Source organism: Ranitomeya variabilis, chromosome 2 (genome assembly GCF_051348905.1).
Source record: "Ranitomeya variabilis isolate aRanVar5 chromosome 2, aRanVar5.hap1, whole genome shotgun sequence".
NCBI lineage: Eukaryota > Metazoa > Chordata > Amphibia > Anura > Dendrobatidae > Ranitomeya > Ranitomeya variabilis.
Window position 1 is genome coordinate 484,409,174 of NC_135233.1, and position 20,053 is coordinate 484,429,226.

General features: G+C 39.9%; 1 protein-coding gene and 1 long non-coding RNA gene across 7 annotated transcripts in view; one reads left to right on the plus strand and one right to left on the minus strand.

Moving 5' to 3' along the window:
• LOC143806869 (uncharacterized) overlaps positions 1 to 13,346 on the minus strand; it is a 43,199-nt gene extending 29,853 nt beyond the window's left edge. The window contains exons 1-14 of the mRNA XM_077287850.1: positions 13,236 to 13,346; positions 9,550 to 9,567; positions 8,098 to 8,157; positions 6,078 to 6,131; positions 5,889 to 5,942; positions 5,538 to 5,799; positions 5,149 to 5,266; positions 3,889 to 3,979; positions 3,703 to 3,812; positions 3,116 to 3,332; positions 2,324 to 2,449; positions 2,100 to 2,217; positions 1,389 to 1,527; positions 47 to 157 (exon numbers count right to left, since the gene is read on the minus strand). Coding sequence (XP_077143965.1) covers positions 47 to 157; positions 1,389 to 1,527; positions 2,100 to 2,217; positions 2,324 to 2,449; positions 3,116 to 3,332; positions 3,703 to 3,812; positions 3,889 to 3,979; positions 5,149 to 5,266; positions 5,538 to 5,799; positions 5,889 to 5,942; positions 6,078 to 6,131; positions 8,098 to 8,157; positions 9,550 to 9,567; positions 13,236 to 13,308 — 1,551 coding nt within the window. The 5' untranslated portion in view covers positions 13,309 to 13,346. The remainder of the gene's footprint in view (positions 1 to 46; positions 158 to 1,388; positions 1,528 to 2,099; positions 2,218 to 2,323; positions 2,450 to 3,115; positions 3,333 to 3,702; positions 3,813 to 3,888; positions 3,980 to 5,148; positions 5,267 to 5,537; positions 5,800 to 5,888; positions 5,943 to 6,077; positions 6,132 to 8,097; positions 8,158 to 9,549; positions 9,568 to 13,235) is intronic.
• The window catches only part of LOC143806871 (uncharacterized), a 158,391-nt gene that overhangs the window by 99,513 nt on the left and 38,825 nt on the right, over positions 1 to 20,053 (plus strand). For 4 of the 6 annotated variants that reach the window (XR_013221576.1, XR_013221577.1, XR_013221579.1 and 1 more), the window contains exons 4-5: positions 3,738 to 3,823; positions 13,156 to 13,252. This is a non-coding gene — a long non-coding RNA (uncharacterized LOC143806871). Of the gene's footprint in view, positions 1 to 3,737; positions 3,824 to 4,257; positions 4,335 to 13,155; positions 13,253 to 20,053 lie in introns of all 6 variants that reach the window. The other 2 variants (XR_013221578.1, XR_013221581.1) reach the window with 1 other exon arrangement.

Sequence of the window (20,053 nt, forward strand, 5' to 3'; positions counted from 1 at the left end):
TTTCCAATTCATGTAGGGTTTTAATTTCTACAGGTACTATACTTACCTCCTTTCCGGCATTCAAACTTAGAGTAATGCCCTTAAGGCAAGTTTCTGTGTCTGTTAAACCACATTTGTTAATATCTGCCAAAAGACTAAACTGGTTGGAATCACATGTCTAGAAATAAGAGACAAAGTTGGTAAAAGTTATTTCACATATCATCATATAAACTCGAATATTACACATGTGACATGAATACAATGCTGTTAAATGGTTCACATTTAGGTTACAGTAGAAGGCATATTAGTGTTCGGAAGTGTCAGCTCAGCAGTCTTATTGCAAAAATCAAATTTAAGACCTTTCCTTAATGTTGATTCACACTACTACATTCACCATCTTAAGAAATTAGGGCCCTTTTCCTAATATTGTTCTTACAAATCCACAATCATATGATAGAAATGTCACTTTTGTATCTTTTCTCATTTTTCCCCACTTTTCGAATATGTTAGAAACTATGGAGAGGAGGAAGTTTTGGTGTTTATGAACATATGAATAAGTCCAATTCGGGATGGAAATACCTTTTTCTACATCCCATAGCAGTGGCATTGGTTTCCTATGTAGGAAGTCCTTGGTTGGCACAGCTTTCTAAGCTACAATCATAATCCTCTTATGACCATTGGTTTCTAAATTGCATTGCTCATTTTACAATCTAGCAATACACTATTGGCTAAGGTTACAGTGTTTTGACATTTCATTCGTCTTTTCTATTTTTAGCAGCAAGGAAAGAGAAATTATGCGCATAGCTAGTGCAAACGGAAGCAGAGGAACTTCTTTGACTATAGGGGCAGTCTTGTTTTTATTATGTATCAACTTTTAGATTGTAAAAAAGGTCTACATCAGAGGTCTCAAACTGCATTCCTCGAGGGCCTCAAACAGGTCATGTTTTCAGGATTTCCTTGTATTGCACAGGTGATAATTTAACCACCTGCACAGATAATGATTCCAGCACCTTGTGCAATGCGAAGGAAATCTTGAAAACACGCATGGTTTGAGGCCCTCGAGGAATGCAGTTTGAGACCCCTGGTCTACATGATGAGCTTTTTCGTTTGTTCTGAAAACAGCCACACAAAGGAACCAAGATGAACCCATGATAATCACTGATGTCTCACTTCTTCCAGTTGCATCATTTAGGCCATGGATTAACTTTAGATATGAATTACGTTTGTCTGTTTTTAAAAAGTAAAACAATCAAAAGGGATATCAAAACAGAAGTGTGAATGCAGCCATAATGCATTTCAATGTTTAATGTCTCCTTGTCTTCATCCATAGATGAGCGCATTATCTTCATCTCCTGTTTATGCACATACTAGTATATTTATTGATTCTATGATATGTCCTTGTTTAGTACCTTAGCTAGTGTGTACATACAGTCTCCATGGAAGTTGTAGCGGGTAAGATCAAAAGTGGTAATGTGAGAACCTCCTTCAAGTGCGCAAACACCAAAGCATGGCTTTTTCACGCAGCTCCACTTCCCTCCCTTGCATGTGCTGTTAAGAAAAGTTAAAATCAGAGACAAAATATTTTTGTAATCCAAAATCATTGTTCCTATTAATCTTGAATAGAAAAATATTTTAATGAAGACACAATTTTAGCAATTTCTTGAACTTGGTTAGGCGATATTTAATAATTATTAGTGATGAGCGAGTGCGCTCGTTACTCGAGATTTCTGAGCATGCTCGGGTGTTCTTAGAGTAACTTGGACATGCTCGCAGATTATGTTTGAGTCCCTGCAGCTGCTAGACAGCCTAAATACATGTGGTGATTCCATAACAAACAGACAATCCTCTCGTGCTCAAGTTGTCTAACAGCCACAAATCATGCAGCTGAGAAGACAAAAACATAATCTACGAGCACGCCCAAAATACTTGGAGACCACCCGAGCATGCTCGGAAAACTCGAGTAACGAGCACACTCGCTCATCACTAATAATTATTCTACAAATGAAGATAAAAGCTGTGAGCATACCAGTTGAGGCATGCCGTGAAGGCCCTGATGTAAATGTACCACTGGTTGGGAGCCCCGGCTTTAGAGTAAAGGTAGGTAATCTAGTAGTAGTTACCAATCTTGACATTTCTCAGAATATCCTGTTCCTGATGGGTAAACATCTTCATTATGGGTGCAGCCGCACTGCTCCTTTGGAATACAACCTGTTTTTCTGATATCATCAAACACCAGTCCTTAAAAATGAAAAGAAAGCGTCAAATGATAGTTCTATTTGGAGAGGCTGATATTTCAGATGGGCGAGTATCATGTACAAAAATGTAGAAAACTATAATATTTTACCTGCAGGGCAACGACAGCCATCTGTGCAGTGATCATCACAGACCAAAGAACGTTCAGAGTTAGTACATGTGTCTGGACAGGCAGTGCCGCATTCCGTGTATTGTAGATTGAATGCACATCTCAGAGCTAAAAAGTGCAAAATTGGCATGTTAATTTCTTGGAGTATTACATTTTATTGATGTCATACTGCAGTGCACCATCATATGTAGTCCTGTTATGCCACAATGTTTGATAACCTTGATATCCATACATTTATTAAATTCTGCAACTTAACTGTGCACTATATATCATGTAACACAATCGCTTATAAATGGGTAGGTGTTGTTTTAGGAAACCAGGAAGGAAACGTTGCCTATGATCTTTTATTTTCATTGGTTTCAATCCTGCAACTCACCTACTCTTGCAAAACTTGAGCAAGGACATGATGACAGGGGAATGAGCTATGGGATAGCAATCACTACTCTGAATTCTTAGATTTGTGTCCAGACCAAGCATTGAGCAGAACTCTATCAATATAGAGTCTGGTCCACCAGAGGAGCCGCCAATGCACCCAAGGTCTAATGTAATAATCTGCCCTTAAAGTCAACATTTGGAGCTAAGTTGTCCATATTTGAAGCCAGTCACTCGCCCCCTAGTTTCTTTTTCTCATGGTTTGACTCACACAGTTGACCATTGACATTTCTTATGCCACCAGATACTCAGGATAACTAAACACAAACACATGTTTGAGAACTATAAAACGTATTCATTCTTAAATAACAGGAATTCTGATTTTAGTAGATTGTGACTTACGGCAGATATTAGATGTTCTCCAGTTCTTTGGTTTACCACCGGCATGAGCACACTGTCTGGAATACTCAGTAAAGATGTTACAAAGACAGAACCCTGTTGAATTTCCTGTGCATCTGCAGATATCTTTCTCGCAGAGTTCAATGTATTGCTGAACTTCCACAATTTTATTGCAGTCCTGAAAAGCTGCACCAGTCAAAACAGATTTACATATATGTTTCTATGGGAGATAAAAATGGGAGATTTCTCAGTCAACATCAAGGGAAAACAGCATAGTTTTACACATGTAATAAATATATCTAATATGTATATATACAGTATATATATATATATATATATATATATATATATATATATATATAGCACAAGGCAAGTACACCAAAGTTCTGACAGATTCAGCTTCGTAAAATTCCCTCTTTATGTAATAATTATATGAATTAACCTTTATTCAACTGATACAGAAGTTTAAACCTGATTGTCTGCTATTCGTTGCAGCACTTAAAGGACATCTTAGAAGACATTAAAAAGTAACCATTAATAAATTATTCTGTTTTAATTGTCAGCAAACTCTAAAAAGTATAGCAACTTACATTTATAGGGCATTCTGTGTCCGCTTCTTCCTTAGGGTCTTCACATTTTTCTTCTTCTGGGTTATGGTATTTATGAAGGCTTCCATACTGAAGAGGAGTCAGATGGGCATCTAAAGAAAAGGTAAAAGTAGCTTTCCAGTACATATAGTAAATATTATTTCTATTCAATATTTGTATTGTACTTACTATTCATGATAAACTCATTGTAAAATGGAATTCCATTATAGTCACCACAAAGACCACAGGTTTGGTTGGCGTATTTTGCACTCAATTCCAGCTACAAAGTAGAAAATTAGTGAATTGTTAACAACGTGACTTAGTAAAGAAGACGTCTAAAAGAATGTAGAAGAAATCCCTTAATCTATGATTTAGCTTAAGTAATTTAGTAGAGATAATGGAATTTTAAATGCTTGGAGAAAGTCACCAAAGATCTTGTCACACGGAGTTCCTAAGTCTTACTGGTTCTATACTTTTTATGCTGATAGTTTGACTTTCATTAAACTTTTCTAGTGTGATTACCAAACTGACCACAAAGGGGTTTTCTTTTTTTGTCAGGAGTTCATAGCTCTCCACCCTATGAGCTGTGTGCTTGCCTGGGAAAGCTTCAGAAGATTGACAGTTTGGATCAACAGGTTGGTTGAGACACTAGTCCAAACTGCACACTTACCAATGCTGCAAGCAGAAGCTTTGCCCGTGCAGCATCGAAGGGGCACAGGGGCAGTGAAACTCGCTGGATCCAGCATTGCACTCCTTGCCTAGGAAACCGGCCACCACTGATAGACTGCAAAGGTAGCCAGTTGCATAGGCAATGAGCAGTAGACTGTAAGATTAAATATTCCACCATTCTTGGTAACACAAAGGAATTTTAATAGGAAGTTAAAGCAACATTCCAGCATTTGTTTTTATTGCAGCGCTTGGAGTGGTGCCACCAATTTACGGTAAGTTCTCTGCCCCTATTAATATACTTACCAGCCATTGTCATCCTTTTTTATCGACTTTGCTTCGGTTGTAACCTGCCAGATCATTTCAGTAATTGTTGGGCGATCCGGAAGTCACAGCTCAATGTAAGTCTATGAGAGCCAAAATGAGGCCCAAACAAGGCCCTCATAGACTTATACTGAGAACTTGTGACTGTTACCTCTGACTTCTGGTCAGTTAGAAGTTGCAGTCACAAGATGGTGGTGTGGGACCGGAGCAGCGCCAGGAAGAGCTGAAGATGTTGGCTGGTAAGGATAATACTAGGATCAGAGAAATTAGATTAGGAGCACCATTCCAGTGAAGAAATAAAATAAAATGTGAGTTGTGCTTTAGTGCAGCTAAAAATAATGTACCGTAAGTAAAGCTCAACTAATCATGAAAAAATATATAATAATAATAATAATAATAATAATAATACAGAGTTAAAACAACTAAATATAGAAATGAATAAGCCTTATTTTTGATTACCGTGATAGAGTCTTCTTCATTCCAGAACAATTCAAATCCAATTTTGGTTGTAATTCTTATGTAAGCACCAGACTTTGAGATTTGGATTGTGCCAATACTGAATGGCAGCTCATCCACACTGTGAGGGAATGAAATGCATTATACAGTATAGTATTTCAAGTTCATTCAAAGGTAATTGCTTACGCGATGTAAAAACTGCAAAATGATTAAATGCCTATGCCATCCAAAAAATATATTTCTATAACACCACAATGCAATAATAAAAATATAAGTCAAAGGTATAGAAGGACTGGATACATTAGATTCTTAGTTTACTTTCTAATGTTCTATTTCTTCATTAGACTTGATAATAAGTAATAATAATAGAAAAAATAAAAGTAATAACTTACACTATATTGCTCACAGTTACAGTCTTCTCAGCCAAAGAAATATCAACACCATCAATTTTCATGTTAATGCCAGAGATAACAGGAATATTTTTCTTGACCTCACGTGTGATTCCCACAAAGAAGTCCTCATAATTGCTCTTGCAGTGACGAACAAACTGGTAACTGCAATGCCCATTAAAATGGAAGATGTCTCCATCAAAGGTTTTGTAGTTGTGGTTACCAAAGGTGCTGCAAATTTTTTGGTTGTGAGATGGATTCAGACCTGTGGATATAAATTAGTTGATAGAATATTACAGGATAGATTTTCCATAATTGGCAATGGTATTTCTACCTACTTTACTTTTTACGTACTTCGGTAAACCGGAGAAGGCGATGTGATGATGTTCACTCGCGAAGGACCTCCATCTGTAAAACAAAAGCATCATATAGTTAGTTGACAAGTGACACAATCTAAAAATGACAAGGCAAAGAAATAAAGGAACAAAGTGACCATGAATTACTTTATACATGCATGCAATGTGATATATGATAATTTCTCACCTGACTGCTGCTGTTCATCTTCATAATCTTCACCTACAGTCTGCTCCATATTGGCTAAAAAGACAATAAAAATTGGCATTATCAATAATAGCTAATAAACTGTCTCAACGTTTCATCGTTGTCTTATTTCAAAGGGTGTAGTCAGACTGCCATATAACACGGATGATGGTTGCATCGCAATGTTTGGATTGGCCAATGGCTCTCCTGACCCGAGCGTGACAGCATGTATTTCTAGGTAGCTTTCACGCTTGGGTGAGGAGGCCATCAGTCAGTCCGTGCACTGCTATGTGGTCGTCATACTTGTTATTCAGCTGTCTGACTGCGCCCTAATACATTGCTCATCCTTAAACATTACAGTATGTACCTATATCTAGGTATTGATCTTACATGTAAAGATGGCCGTACATTTTAGATTTTAAATTTCCATTCGGTCTGTGAAGGTTGTTCATGGAGGTTTTAGATTTGTCGTTTGACTTCATTGATTTTTCAAGTAACGCAGCCGTCATGCTAAATCAAGTCTTGGACAGATATATGCATTCAAGAGGCATTTATAATGTTGGCATCTCAAAAGACCTCTGAGAGGCAGGAGAAGATGTATAAATATGACTTTTTGGCCAACCAAAATCTGTTTTTTGATGTCAACTTAAAGTGAAACTGTCAGTACAATTTAACAATGTTAAGTGTAGACATGGCCATAATGATGCTGTTATACTGATTAAATTGATACTTTTGATGAAGAAATCCGCTTTGTGGTTCTTATCAGCGTTTCCACTTTTCCTCTAATGAGATTTCGGTGCAGTGCTGTCGGTAGGGTCTTCCACTCCTGCCTTGGCCCCTCTACCTGCCTCCTGTGTTTTAATGACAGATCACTGATTTTTCAGTGACCTTCTTCCTGTTTTAAATTGTTGACATTACTGCACGAAATTTCAAACAGAAGGCAAGAAGAGAGGCCGGGGCATGGGGAGAAGACCTTACCCACAGTTCAGCCCCTGTGCACCAAAATCTCATTAGAAGTAAACTTCAAATGCTGATTAAACAAGAACCATAAAGTGAATTTTGTCACCAAAGACATCAATTTAATATGCATAACAGTGCCTTCATGGGAATGTCAATACTTTACATTGCTAATTTGTGCTAACAGGTTCTCGCTATAAAGCTAGCTGTAGATGATGATGGTTAGAAAATGCATCACCAGATCTTTGATAACTAGAAAAAAGTTTTCCCACCTGTAACTAGTCATGCTTCCACTATCAAAGGGAGTGACCTGATTTAGAAAACTCATTTCCAAATTCTCTATTAGAGAATTCTATAGGTTTCTCATTTAGTTCCCACAATATAGAAAATAAATAGTTACTAGGAATCCCACCACTGTGACCCCTCACAATCACTGGAACAAGGGTCCTGGGTACATCGCTCAACTACAATCACTAGACCATGATCACACGTTTAAATTAAGCAAAATGAAATGTATGTATGTTCCTATCAGCCCCATTTAGTTCAAATAGAATGTCAGAATGCAAGCTCTCACTGGCAATCTCATAACCATGGGGAGAAGTTATGGCGAATCGAAGATCCCTATTCTTGTGATTGTGGTGAGCACAGATGTGAGGCCACCGGAGAACATACATTTGCTCTGTGTATAAGTGATAGATATATATGGTGAAAATCCCTTTACTAGACATTGTGCAAGTACTGAGATCTCCCGATCCAGTTAAATTGAATATATGTTGCTACAATCCCCCTGAATTACAGCTGATCACTGGGCAACCCAAAAGCAGAAGATACTATAATAAGTTTACTCTTAGGGAATATATATAATCAAAAGGGCTTTTCCAAAGGGGGTTACCCCCTTTCACTAAATTTTTCTATGTTCTACACGGACAAAATACAAATATGCAGTTTTTATCATTGTTCAATTTTTTAATGTGTTATATCCACCATCATCAGAAATTCATATACCTAGCTCAATCTACAAAATCATGATTGCAAATATGGCAAATGAGAAACAAAAAGTACTCACATGAGTCAAAGTCTTCCACATTGAACTCGTCATACTCTTGACTAAAAGAATCCCAATCTTCTAAACAAAAATACAATAACAGAAAAATATTAAGACAGGACTTGCAGAAAAGTATTTATCTTCCCTGTACTTGGAGGGAGCAGAGAAATAATTTCTTCCATCAGTATATCAGCTGTTACTATCATTGCATTGACAATAATACTTCTCTTTTATTACTTCTTGATACATTTTCTAAATCAGTCCTTACAATTACCTAAAAAGAACAGGAATGATCAATACATCGAGGAATGTATCACAATGTAAGTAAATACAACCATAAATGCCAAGTGATTATTTTGTTTGACTTGGCAATGAAAATACAGATCAAACATATAATTAATTAGATCAATATAACGAGGCCGTAGATGCAAACATAGGTTATTAGCTTACATCTGATTACATCTGATTAAGAAAAGCAGCACAGATTATGCAGAAAACAGTATGTTAATATTTACTTATTGTCAAAGTGATTGGCCAATGAGTCTTATTGTGACATTATTCTATAAATTCAGGGAAACTCACATTTCATTATTATAGTTTATATTCTTATATTACCCCCTACATATTGATATGACCGATGTATGACCACATTGAACTTGCATGTTAATCGAGTAGTTAAGGATAGTTGTTATCTATATAATATCCAAAGCTAGAGTATTTCCCAAGGTAATTATCCAAACTATATCTTAAAAGGCAAATAGGACTAAGTAACTGTTATATAATGTTTCAGATAACCTCCAATCTTGGGTTCGGAGCCATATGTGGCTTGCGGGCCCATGATCTATGAATCGCGGCTGTCCTGCTGCTGGGTATATTAGAGAGGGTCTTCAGATGGTGACTTTTTTGAGTAGCGCCACATAGAAGAGCCGATCTGAATGTGCATATGAAGGCAGAGGTCAGTGTAAGGTTAAAAATGGAAGGCTGAGATAGGATGCTACCGCCTGTTACAGAGGTGCTTGTGTGCGTGATGAGAGAATATAGAATGGGGGTAAAATAAGAACCTCTAGATGTAAGTATTCTGCCCATATGAGAGGGGGCACACGATCTTGTTGTGCTTTCTGTGGTCAAGCTTTGATTGCCAATATGCCAATAATGGGGGGGGGTCTGGGTGTCAGTTATGGGGGGAGGAGGTGGCACAAGACCATCGTTCAGAGAAGAATGTGGCTCACAAGGTAAGACAAGTTGGAGACTGACATAGGGTATGGTGGGCTAGCAAAGGGTTGTTTCAAAATTGGATCCAATTTTCTCCATGAATTATTGTGTAGCAGCGCAGCCGCACACACAATTATTTTTTTTTATGGAAACCAACATTGTATAAAGGATGGTCCAAAGGTACATATCATAAATAAATATGTATGTTTCACCTTGGAAGAATTCTAAAGAGAGATAAAAAATCGAATTAAAATATCTCACCTGAAACCTTTTTCTGATCTGTAAGATAAACAAGATTAAAAAAAATGTATTAGGATGTAAATAAAAATACAGTATTATAATGAAATTATCACAGAATAAATCTTTTTAGTGATCATCGGTTTAAATATTTATTAAGTAAAGTGGATGATGAAAACCACTAGCTCAATTGTTAAACGATACTTCCAACTTCACAACCAATTTTTTCATTGCAACTCAACTTTAGAAAAAGAAATAGACTGAACATCCATATTTTATGCATTGATCTATAACAGTTAAACAAAATTTAAAAAAAATTAAGACAAGCTCCTTAATTAAGAAACACCGCCACATCACGACGATCTCTTTGAGTGTGTCCATACTCTATCATCATTGCATGATGACCATCACTGGCGCAATAATGCATCAATGCATCTAAAATTAAAAATGCAGTAACTTTTAAAATACAGATATGAAAATCACTTTCCATTTTGTGTCTACAGATTCTATGAAGCCTACACACAAACTCAGTTTAATCTGATCTTGTAGCCACATCACCACTTACGTATTCATTACGTCTTAGTGAAGTACTGAATGTAAGAAGTGGGGCACAGATGGAAGGGAACATGACTGCAACATTAACATTTGTTTTATAGTCTTTTACCATAAAGATTAGTGATGAGTGAGTGTGCTCGTTATTCGAGTTTTCCGAGCATGTTCGGGTGTTTTCCGAGTATCTTGGGCATGCTCATAGATGTTTGTGTCGCCGCAGCTGCATGACAGCCTGAATACATGTGGGGATTCCCTAACAAACATGCAATCCCTGCATGTGTTCAGGTTGTCTAACAGCCGCAAATCATGCAGCTGCGGGAAGACAAACATAATCTATGAGCATGCCCAAAATACTCGGAGACCACCCGAGCATGCTCGGAAAACTCGAGTAACGAGCACACTCGCTCATCACTAATAAACATCATTCTGCATAGAGGCTGTAGACATAAAACAATAGAATATTTATTTACTATGACTTTATAAAAATGTATTTAGTAATTTCATTTTTTTAATTTTAGCTATATTGGAACACTAAAAAAAATGCTGGAAAAATTGTATACACCTTTATCCTTACAGCAATTTTCTCCGGGTCACTATGTGATCTGAACAACACCTGCACGAAACCTGTAAATTCTCCTAATGCTTGTCTGCATTTCCTTCATGTACACCCAATAATCCCGTATAAATATTCTTTGCCAGGTGATATAAAGATATTAGATTGCTTTATATCTGCTGTTGCTTTAATTACTGTCGTTAGCGTTACATTCTCATATGTAATCCCTTAATATAAGCCGATTATCGTTCTGTTAGCTCACTTTAATCCTTAACATATTTACTTAGTGCAGTGGAACATCTTTGACAATGTACTGATGGTTTTGAACTTTTTAAATCAGAGTTTGCCTAAGGAAAAAACAAACTTTGTCTTTCTATATAATCCACAAGAGATTTGACTAGTTAAACATTGCTAATCCAGCATTATTACAATCTCATCATTGTGTATATCCTGCATTGGTGTAATGGCTCATTTCATCCCATGGGTTACATAGTTTAATATCTCATATTTTCCATAATTATGCCATATTTAAAACACCCTCCTGCTTTTTTTTTTATTGCCCCCTCCATTAGCCATCAGTAATCTATGTACAGTAATGTGCATGGAAATACTTACCCATTGCAGTCTTCTGCCATCCACAGCACCGCTCCAGTCCTCTCCTGCATCATGTGCCTCAGTTGTGGCCAGTCGGCTCATACACCACCTTCTATGTGGACCAGAAGTCACTTTCTCAAAATAAGTCTATGAGACTCAAGACAAGCCTCTCATAGACGTATCTTAAGCCTTCGTGCACACGTTGAGTATTTCTTCAGTTTTTTACATCAACATTTCTATGCCAAAACCAGGAATGTTTTTCTATTATACTTTTCTGATTGTTGCACTTCTAATTTTGGCTTACAAATACTGATCTAAAGTACTGACCAGATACTGAACGTGTGAACATGGCCTTAGAGAGGAAATAATGGTTTGCTGTGTCGCCAGCAAGACAGAGGTTTGGTCACATGGTGCAGAAGATGACCGGAGCAGTACTGAAATTGGAACAAGACGGTGATGGAATAAGTGCTTTAATACACATACTGTATATACAGAGCTGATGGTTAATGAAGGTGAGCTAAAACACTCTCCGGAGTGGTTCTTTATTCTACCTTTCCAATTCGAAGGCTGTCCAAAGCTGACTACACATGTTTTGATGTTTCACCCAATCTGCTTATTTTGCATGACAAAAGCATAAAAATAGAGTTTTAATATGCTGTAAAATATATTTTGGATCCAGTAGCATCTACACATATTGCTTTATTTATGACTAATGGTCCTAATTGGATGACGTTTGTGCTTTGCATGTTACTGGACCACCAAATTATAATTTGAAATATGGAAAATATTCTTATTTCTTTCTAAAAATTATTTCCTCTCTGTATATGTGGCATGACCAAATACATAAGTAAATCAATGATTTATAAAAGTTTCCGGAACATTGATATTGACTTGACATGATTATGTCTTTAAAATGTGCAAGGAAAGGCAGATAAAGTCTAATAATTAGAGAATTTTCATTGTAGATGTATGTATGGAATTTGCGATGATGTCGCCCAGCTCTAGGGCTGGCAAGAACTAGCATTGAAAGCGTTCAAGAAACTCCTGTTGCAGGTTAAATGGGCTGTCCAGTGAAGAGTGGTTATCACTTATCCATATCATAAGTGATAATGTGTAAATTGTTGGGGTCTGACTAGATAGATGCCTAAAGATCACCATAATGGGACAATTTATCTCCATTAGAATGAAACAGCATAGCACATGCTTAACCACTGTTCCATTCATTCTCTAGGGGGCTGCCAGAAAAAGCCAAATGTAGCACTCATCAATTTATAGAGAATAAATGGAGTAGTGGTCAACTGCTTATCCTTTCTAACAGAAGTGCCCCTTTCTGGCAATTAGTGGGGATTCCAGCAGTTATGTCCTAAATGTTCTGTAAGTTATCACCTATTCTGTGGATACCTGGTAACTTCTTTCCAATGGTCAATCCCTTTAACTATCACTCTTCAATTGCCTGATTATCAAAACAGAGTGACTTCCCTTTAGGTGTTCAGAAAATGGTGGCCCAGAATGGTTCTCACTTTAAATTGCCTAAATTAAGGGTGAACACTGAATGTAGACTTTACAGATGTCCCCATGTAGTATAAATTATTATTCGTAACCTCTAGCAATATGTGACTCAACAGACATAACAGATTGTTCAGCAGCTCACAGAGTCAACATTATTTTACTAGAGAAGGAACCATTTTGCTTAGAAATTTTTTCATATTACCTAGAGCAATTAGTTTGGAAAAATGCAAGACATTGATCCCTATTGTGTGTAAGACTTCTTTTCTAATTCCGATTCTTTCTGTGATTTTTTTTTTACAATTGAAAGGTAGAATTGGTTTCTTGGCAATACATCTTCTAAAAGGTGGAAACTTGACTTTTGATATTCAGTTACGTTATCATTCCTCTATATCTCCCCGAATATGTTTTAATTTCCAACATAGGCATTGGACTTTGGGGAAAAACTCATAAACAAGGACCATGCAAACCGGGTATCAAGTTCCTATTACCACTGGACACTTACCTTCTGCATGGATACAGGTAAGAAATAGCAGGAGGCTTCCTATCGATATCAGCAGCCTCCTATTTGTCCCCATGTTGATTGCAGTTCGGTTACTGGACACCGAACTGAGGGTTGTTGTAGGAGGAACAGATGACAGGAGCCTTATCTGATCCTTTTATAGAGTAAGTTTAGATATGGTGGTGATATTTTTGTATACGGGGTGGAGTCAGTGTGGAGGATATTGGCACTGCCAATGTATGAGATGTCTTACCGTGTTGGGGATAATGACAAGGAAGAAATTGTCTACAGATGTTTGTATTACGGGAGGTGGTTTGTTTAATGAATGAAAGACATATTGAATCTAATTAATGAACCTTACAAGAAAATGTATCTACATTGTTTTTGACTTTGTACATTTGTAATGACCGTTTGTATTTGGCATATACAGTAAAACCTCTCCAAAAAGACCACCTCATTGATAATACCACCTCTATCTAGAACAATGTTTCTCAACTCCAGTCCTCACGACCCACCAACAGGTCATCTTTATAGAATTTCCTTAGTATTGCACAGGTGATAATTTCTTTACCTGCTAAACCATTAATTCCATCACCTATGCAGTACTAAGGAAATTCTGAAAAGATGACCTGCTGTTGGGTCTTGAGGACTGGAGTTGAGAAACACTGAACCAGACTGTACTTATAGCAGGATATGTGCAAAAAATCATTTTCAAATTACACAAACTGCTAATACCCAGCCTCAGTGACTCTACTTTTAGAATTCCAATCAATTAGATATATAGAAATAACTCAACTTAGCTCTTTGACAACTCATAAGTGTGAAGCAAATGGTCCATGTTTTGTTCACCTTGTTATTGTGTGTAACTTTCGACTATATTTGTATTAAAGCTGCTGTTGTTTGCTGCTAGGTTTATTTCTCTTTTCTAAAAGAAGTCAGAGATGGTAATTTTAGTATTTATAATTGGTTCTTACTGCCCACAAAAATATACATAGAAGCATAGATAAATAACAACTCTTTTTAGTAACTACAACCTACTTAAGAAGTATATATATAATCTTACCCCTTAAAAAGTCTTGCCACGTGACATATGCTATAAAGCCAAACCTGGATCTCAGAGAAAGTGGCAGTAGGCAACTATATTAATAGCCTCCGCACTACACAACATACACATATTTAATTTAAAAAAATACGGGAGTGCTTCTTGAATTAAAACCTCTGTAATAGGACTGATAATATATATAGTGACCATATAATGGCAATATCAGTCCTAAACCAGTGCTCTGCAGACCATATATGTGTATACTGTGCAAATTGTCACCAGAGATGTTCTTGCTGACTATAGTCATTCATTTTCTTTTTTATTTTTCATATGGCCCAGAACTCTATGACCTCTTCTCCTATCCATAACTCGTCCCTGCAAAATGTAACAGCGAAATCTGTGGCTTCCTGCTTTTCCAGCCCCGTCCTCACATTCCACCACCTCTGCACAAACCATATAGCATTATAACCAGTGCCCTAAACAGTAATAATGCCCCCTCCGTAATAGTACCCACATTTTGTGCCCCACACAATAACAGTGCCCCATCTGTGCTCCGACACAGTAATAATGTTCTCTCTGTGATACCTCATGGTAATAATGCTCCCCTGTGTCTCTTTATAGTTATATAGCATCCTACAGAAATAATGTCCTCCTGTGCCTCCTTATAATGATAATTTTCCATGCCTCTGTATAATAATATAATAATCCTCTTTGACATGTTATAATAATGACCATGAACCTCCTTATAATAATACAAACTCCTGGGTGCATTATAGTAATAATAATAATAAAGTCTCCAGTGTCCTCCTGATAATGATTCCCCATTGAGCCTCCTTAAAAAAATCCATCTCCCCTTCTTGGTCTCCTTATAATATATACATAATATATACATAAGCCCTTTGCAAAAGTCTTATGACAGCACACAGTCACAGTCACAGATCATACCTCCAAATGTTTAAGACATGGAAAGAGATACAGTATGTGTTACCGGACTTACACAGTTATTTCGCCCCTACTGAAGCCCCTTTGAATTCTCACCCTCTATGATACCCTTTCCATGGCCCCCATAGAGTATGATGCCCCCCAAAATTCCCCCAAACAGAATGATATTCCAAAATTCTTCCACCTACACAGCATGATGGCCCCACAAACATCACACAATAAGATGGTCAACCCAGCACCCCAATTATTATGATAGTCAACACAGCCCCGCAAAATTATGATTGCCACTACTTATCCCCACACAGTATAATTTTCACTATAGCTCCTCACACAGCATGATGCTCCCCCCACAGTATGATGGTATCCACAGGACCCACACAGTATGATGGTTCTCACACCGTCCCAATAAAGTATGATTGAACATCTCATATATTATGATGATCCTTCCACATCTCACCACATAGTATGACGGTTCCCACAAAGTATGATTGTCACCCCACAGCATGATGGTCTCTACAGCCCTCCACAAAGTATGATGGGTCCACTACAGTCCCCTACACAGTATGATGGTCTCCACAGCCTCATTACAGTATGATGGTCCCCCCACAGCTCCAATACAGTGTGATGGTCAACCCACAATCACCCAAATAATATCATTGTCCCCAACAGCTCCAATACAGTATGATTGTCCCCCCATAACCTGCCATACAATTTGATGTTCCCCCTCACAGTCCCAATACTCTATGATGGCCTGCCACAACCCCAGATATTATGATGGCCCCCCACAGCTCCATATTATAAGATGGTCCATCTCACCGCCCCAATGCTGTATGGTTGTCACCTCATAGCCTGAATCCTGTACTATGGTCCATCTGGCTGCCTCAATATTGTATGATGGTCCCTCTTTCAGCCCCACTGTTACACCCGGTCCCGGTTCTGTACCTTCACGGGTTCCCCATTGGGACTCCCACCCTGTGTCAGCCCTGCAACATCCTGCTGCAGCCTCTGCTTCCTCTCCTCTTCCTGCAACTTGGCGCGCAGCCAGTAGGTTACCGGTTAGAGTGTTTAGGTTGCGCACACGCTCCTCGTCTCTTAAAGAGACAGTGCACATTTTTCAAAAAGTACTTCTGACCAACAGCATGTCATCCCGCCATTAAGCCATCCGTACCTCTGGACAACGCCAGTACCACCTGTGTCAGCTCCACGACATCTGTTAACCCTGCTTGTCCGTCTGTCCTGCTGGGACAGGGGCCACTTGTCCGGGGTGTAACTGGATGTAGCATCCGTGTCCCACAGGCATTCCATTCCGACCCTGTTCGAGGGGACTTACCACGGGTGGCTGGGGCTCACGTAGTCACACCCCCTTCGGAGCCCCCCCGGACTGTGGTCCGAGGTTCCACAAAAATATCAATAAAAAATGAATGTGAACTTCACCACCTGTGCCTCAGCTTCCATTCGTTACACCCAATACTGTGTAATGGCCCCCTGTAATATTATGAGCAGCACAGCTCAAAATAAAAAAAAATTATGCTCACAAATCCAGCCTCTGAGTCCACCGCACCTGCTGCTTATTGTACTATCCCATCGTGTAGTGGACACCAGTGGCAGAATGCAGTGATATCGTTGCACCATCAACGTCACCTGTGTGGATCTGGCCTCCGTCAGGCAGCAGACTGAAAGTATCTTGGAGCCAACTGGAGCAAGTGATGAAACACGGAGCAGAGGCTCTGTGTTCCGTCGCAGCGTTGAACAGTACCAGCATCCCGTGAATGCCTATACCATTACCAGAATCGCAGTATACCATTAGCAGAGGCGCAATTAATGCAGCCCACAGCCGCTCTCGCCCATCTGGCATTTGCCATAATTGGCAGATGGACAGTCCAGCACTGGTCTACAGGCATGTGGCAAAACTGTTTAAAGGGTCCCTTTGACTTCTAGGATTGTGTTATGACCCCAATGGCGAGGGTCTCAGAGGAACGTGGAAGTCTGCAGAATACAAAAATCCAGCTCATAGGGCAGTGGTAACTGGGTTGACCATATATCTACTCCTAACGCCAACACTAGAAGTAGCCGGGGATCATTCCTACGTTGATTCTAGATGACACGCGCCAGCCGGAGAATCTAGCTACCCCTAGTAGAGGAAAACAAAGACCTTTCTTGCCTCCAGAGAAGGGGACCCCAAAGCTGGATAGAAGCCCCCCACAAATAATGACGGTGAGGTAAGAGGAAATGACAAACACAGAAATGAACCAGGTTTAGCACAGAGAGGCCCGCTTACTGATAGCAGAATAAAGAAAGGTAACTTATATGGTCAACAAAAACCCTATCAAAATCCACACTGGAAATTCAAGAACCCCCGAACCGTCTAACGGTCCGGGGGGAGAACACCAGCCCCCTAGAGCTTCCAGCAAAGGTCAGGATATAGATTTGGAACAAGCTGGACAAAAATACAAAACCAAAACAAATAGCAAAAAGCAAAAGGCAGACTTAGCTGATATAACTGGAACCAGGATCAGTAGACAAGAGCACAGCAGACTAGCTCTGATAACTACGTTGCCAGGCATAGAACTGAAGGTCCAGGGAGCTTATATAGCAACACCCCTAACTAATGACCCAGGTGCGGATAAAAGGAATGACAGAAAAACCAGAGTCAAAAAACTAGTAACCACTAGAGGGAGCAAAAAGCAAATTCACAACAGTACCCCCCCCTTAGTGAGGGGTCACCGAACCCTCACCACGACCACCAGGGCGATCAGGATGAGTGGCATGAAAGGCACGAACTAAATCGGCCGCATGAACATCAGAGGCGACCACCCAGGAATTATCCTCCTGACCATAGCCCTTCCACTTGACCAGGTACTGAAGCCTCCGCCTGGAGAGGCGAGAATCCAAGATCTTCTCCACCACGTACTCCAACTCGCCCTCAACCAACACCGGAGCAGGAGGCTCAGCAGAAGGAACTACAGGCACAATGTACCGCCGCAACAAGGACCTATGAAATACATTGTGAATAGCAAACGACACAGGAAGATCCAGACGAAAAGATACAGGATTAAGGATTTCCAATATCTTGTAAGGCCCAATAAAACGAGGTTTAAATTTGGGAGAGGAGACCTTCATAGGAACAAAGCGGGAAGAAAGCCACACCAAATCCCCAACGCGTAGTCGGGGACCCACTTTGCGGCGGCGGTTGGCAAAGCGCTGAGCCTTCTCCTGTGACAACTTCAAGTTGTCCACCACATGATTCCAGATCCGCTGCAACCTATCCACCACAGAATCCACCCCAGGACAGTCAGAAGGCTCCACATGACCTGAAGAAAAGCGAGGATGGAAACCAGAGTTTCAGAAAAAAGGCGAAACCAAGGTGGCGGAACTAGCCCGATTATTAAGGGCAAACTCAGCCAACGGCAAGAATGTCACCCAATCGTCCTGATCAGCAGAGACAAAACACCTCAAATAAGCCTCCAAAGTCTGATTGGTTCGCTCCGTCTGTCCATTAGTCTGAGGATGGAAAGCAGACGAAAACGACAAATCAATGCCCATCCTACTACAAAAGGATCGCCAGAACCTGGAAACGAACTGGGATCCTCTGTCTGACACAATATTCTCAGGGATGCCGTGCAAACGAACCACGTTCTGGAAAAACACAGGAACCAGATCGGAAGAGGAAGGCAGCTTAGGCAAAGGAACCAAATGGACCATCTTGGAGAAGCGATCACATATCACCCAGATAACGGACATGCCCTGAGATAGCGGAAGATCAGAAATGAAATCCATGGAGATATGTGTCCAAGGTCTCTTCGGGACAGGCAAGGTCAAGAGCAAACCGCTGGCACGAGAACAGCAAGGCTTAGCTCGAGCACAAGTCCCACAGGACTGCACAAATGACCGCACATCCCTTGACAAGGAAGGCCACCAAAAGGACCTGGCCACCAGATCTCTGGTGCCAAAAATTCCCGGGTGACCTGCCAACACCGAGGAATGAACCTCGGAAATGACTCTGCTGGTCCACTTATCCGGGACAAACAGTCTGTCAGGTGGACAAGACTCAGGCCTATCAGCCTGAAATCTCTGCAACACACGTCGCAGATCCGGAGAAATAGCTGACAAGATAACTCCATCTTTAAGAATACCAACAGGATCAGCGACTCCAGGAGCATCAGGCACAAAGCTTCTAGAAAGAGCATCGGCCTTCACATTCTTTGAACCTGGTAAATACGAGACAACAAAATCAAAGCGGGAGAAAAACAATAACCAGCGGGCCTGTCTCGGATTAAGGCGTTTAGCAGACTCGAGATACATCAGATTTTTGTGATCCGTCAAGACCACCACACGATGCTTAGCACCCTCGAGCCAATGACGCCACTCCTCAAATGCCCATTTCATGGCCAACAACTCCCGATTGCCCACATCATAATTTCGCTCGGCAGGCGAAAACTTCCTAGAGAAAAAGGCACAAGGTTTCATAACAGAGCAACCAGGGCCTCTCTGCGACAAAACAGCCCCTGCCCCAATCTCCGAAGCATCCACCTCAACCTGAAAGGGAAGTGAGACGTCAGGCTGGCACAAAACAGGCGCCGAAGTAAACCGGCGTTTCAACTCCTGGAAAGCCTCCACGGCAGCAGGAGCCCAGTTAGCTACATCGGAGCCCTTCTTGGTCATATCCGTCAAAGGTTTCACAATGCTAGAAAAATTAGCGATAAAACGACGGTAGAAGTTAGCGAAGCCCAAGAACTTCTGAAGACTCTTAACTGACGAGGGCTGAGTCCAATCAAGAATAGCTCGGACCTTGACTGGGTCCATCTCCACAGCAGAAGGGGAAAAAATGAACCCCAAA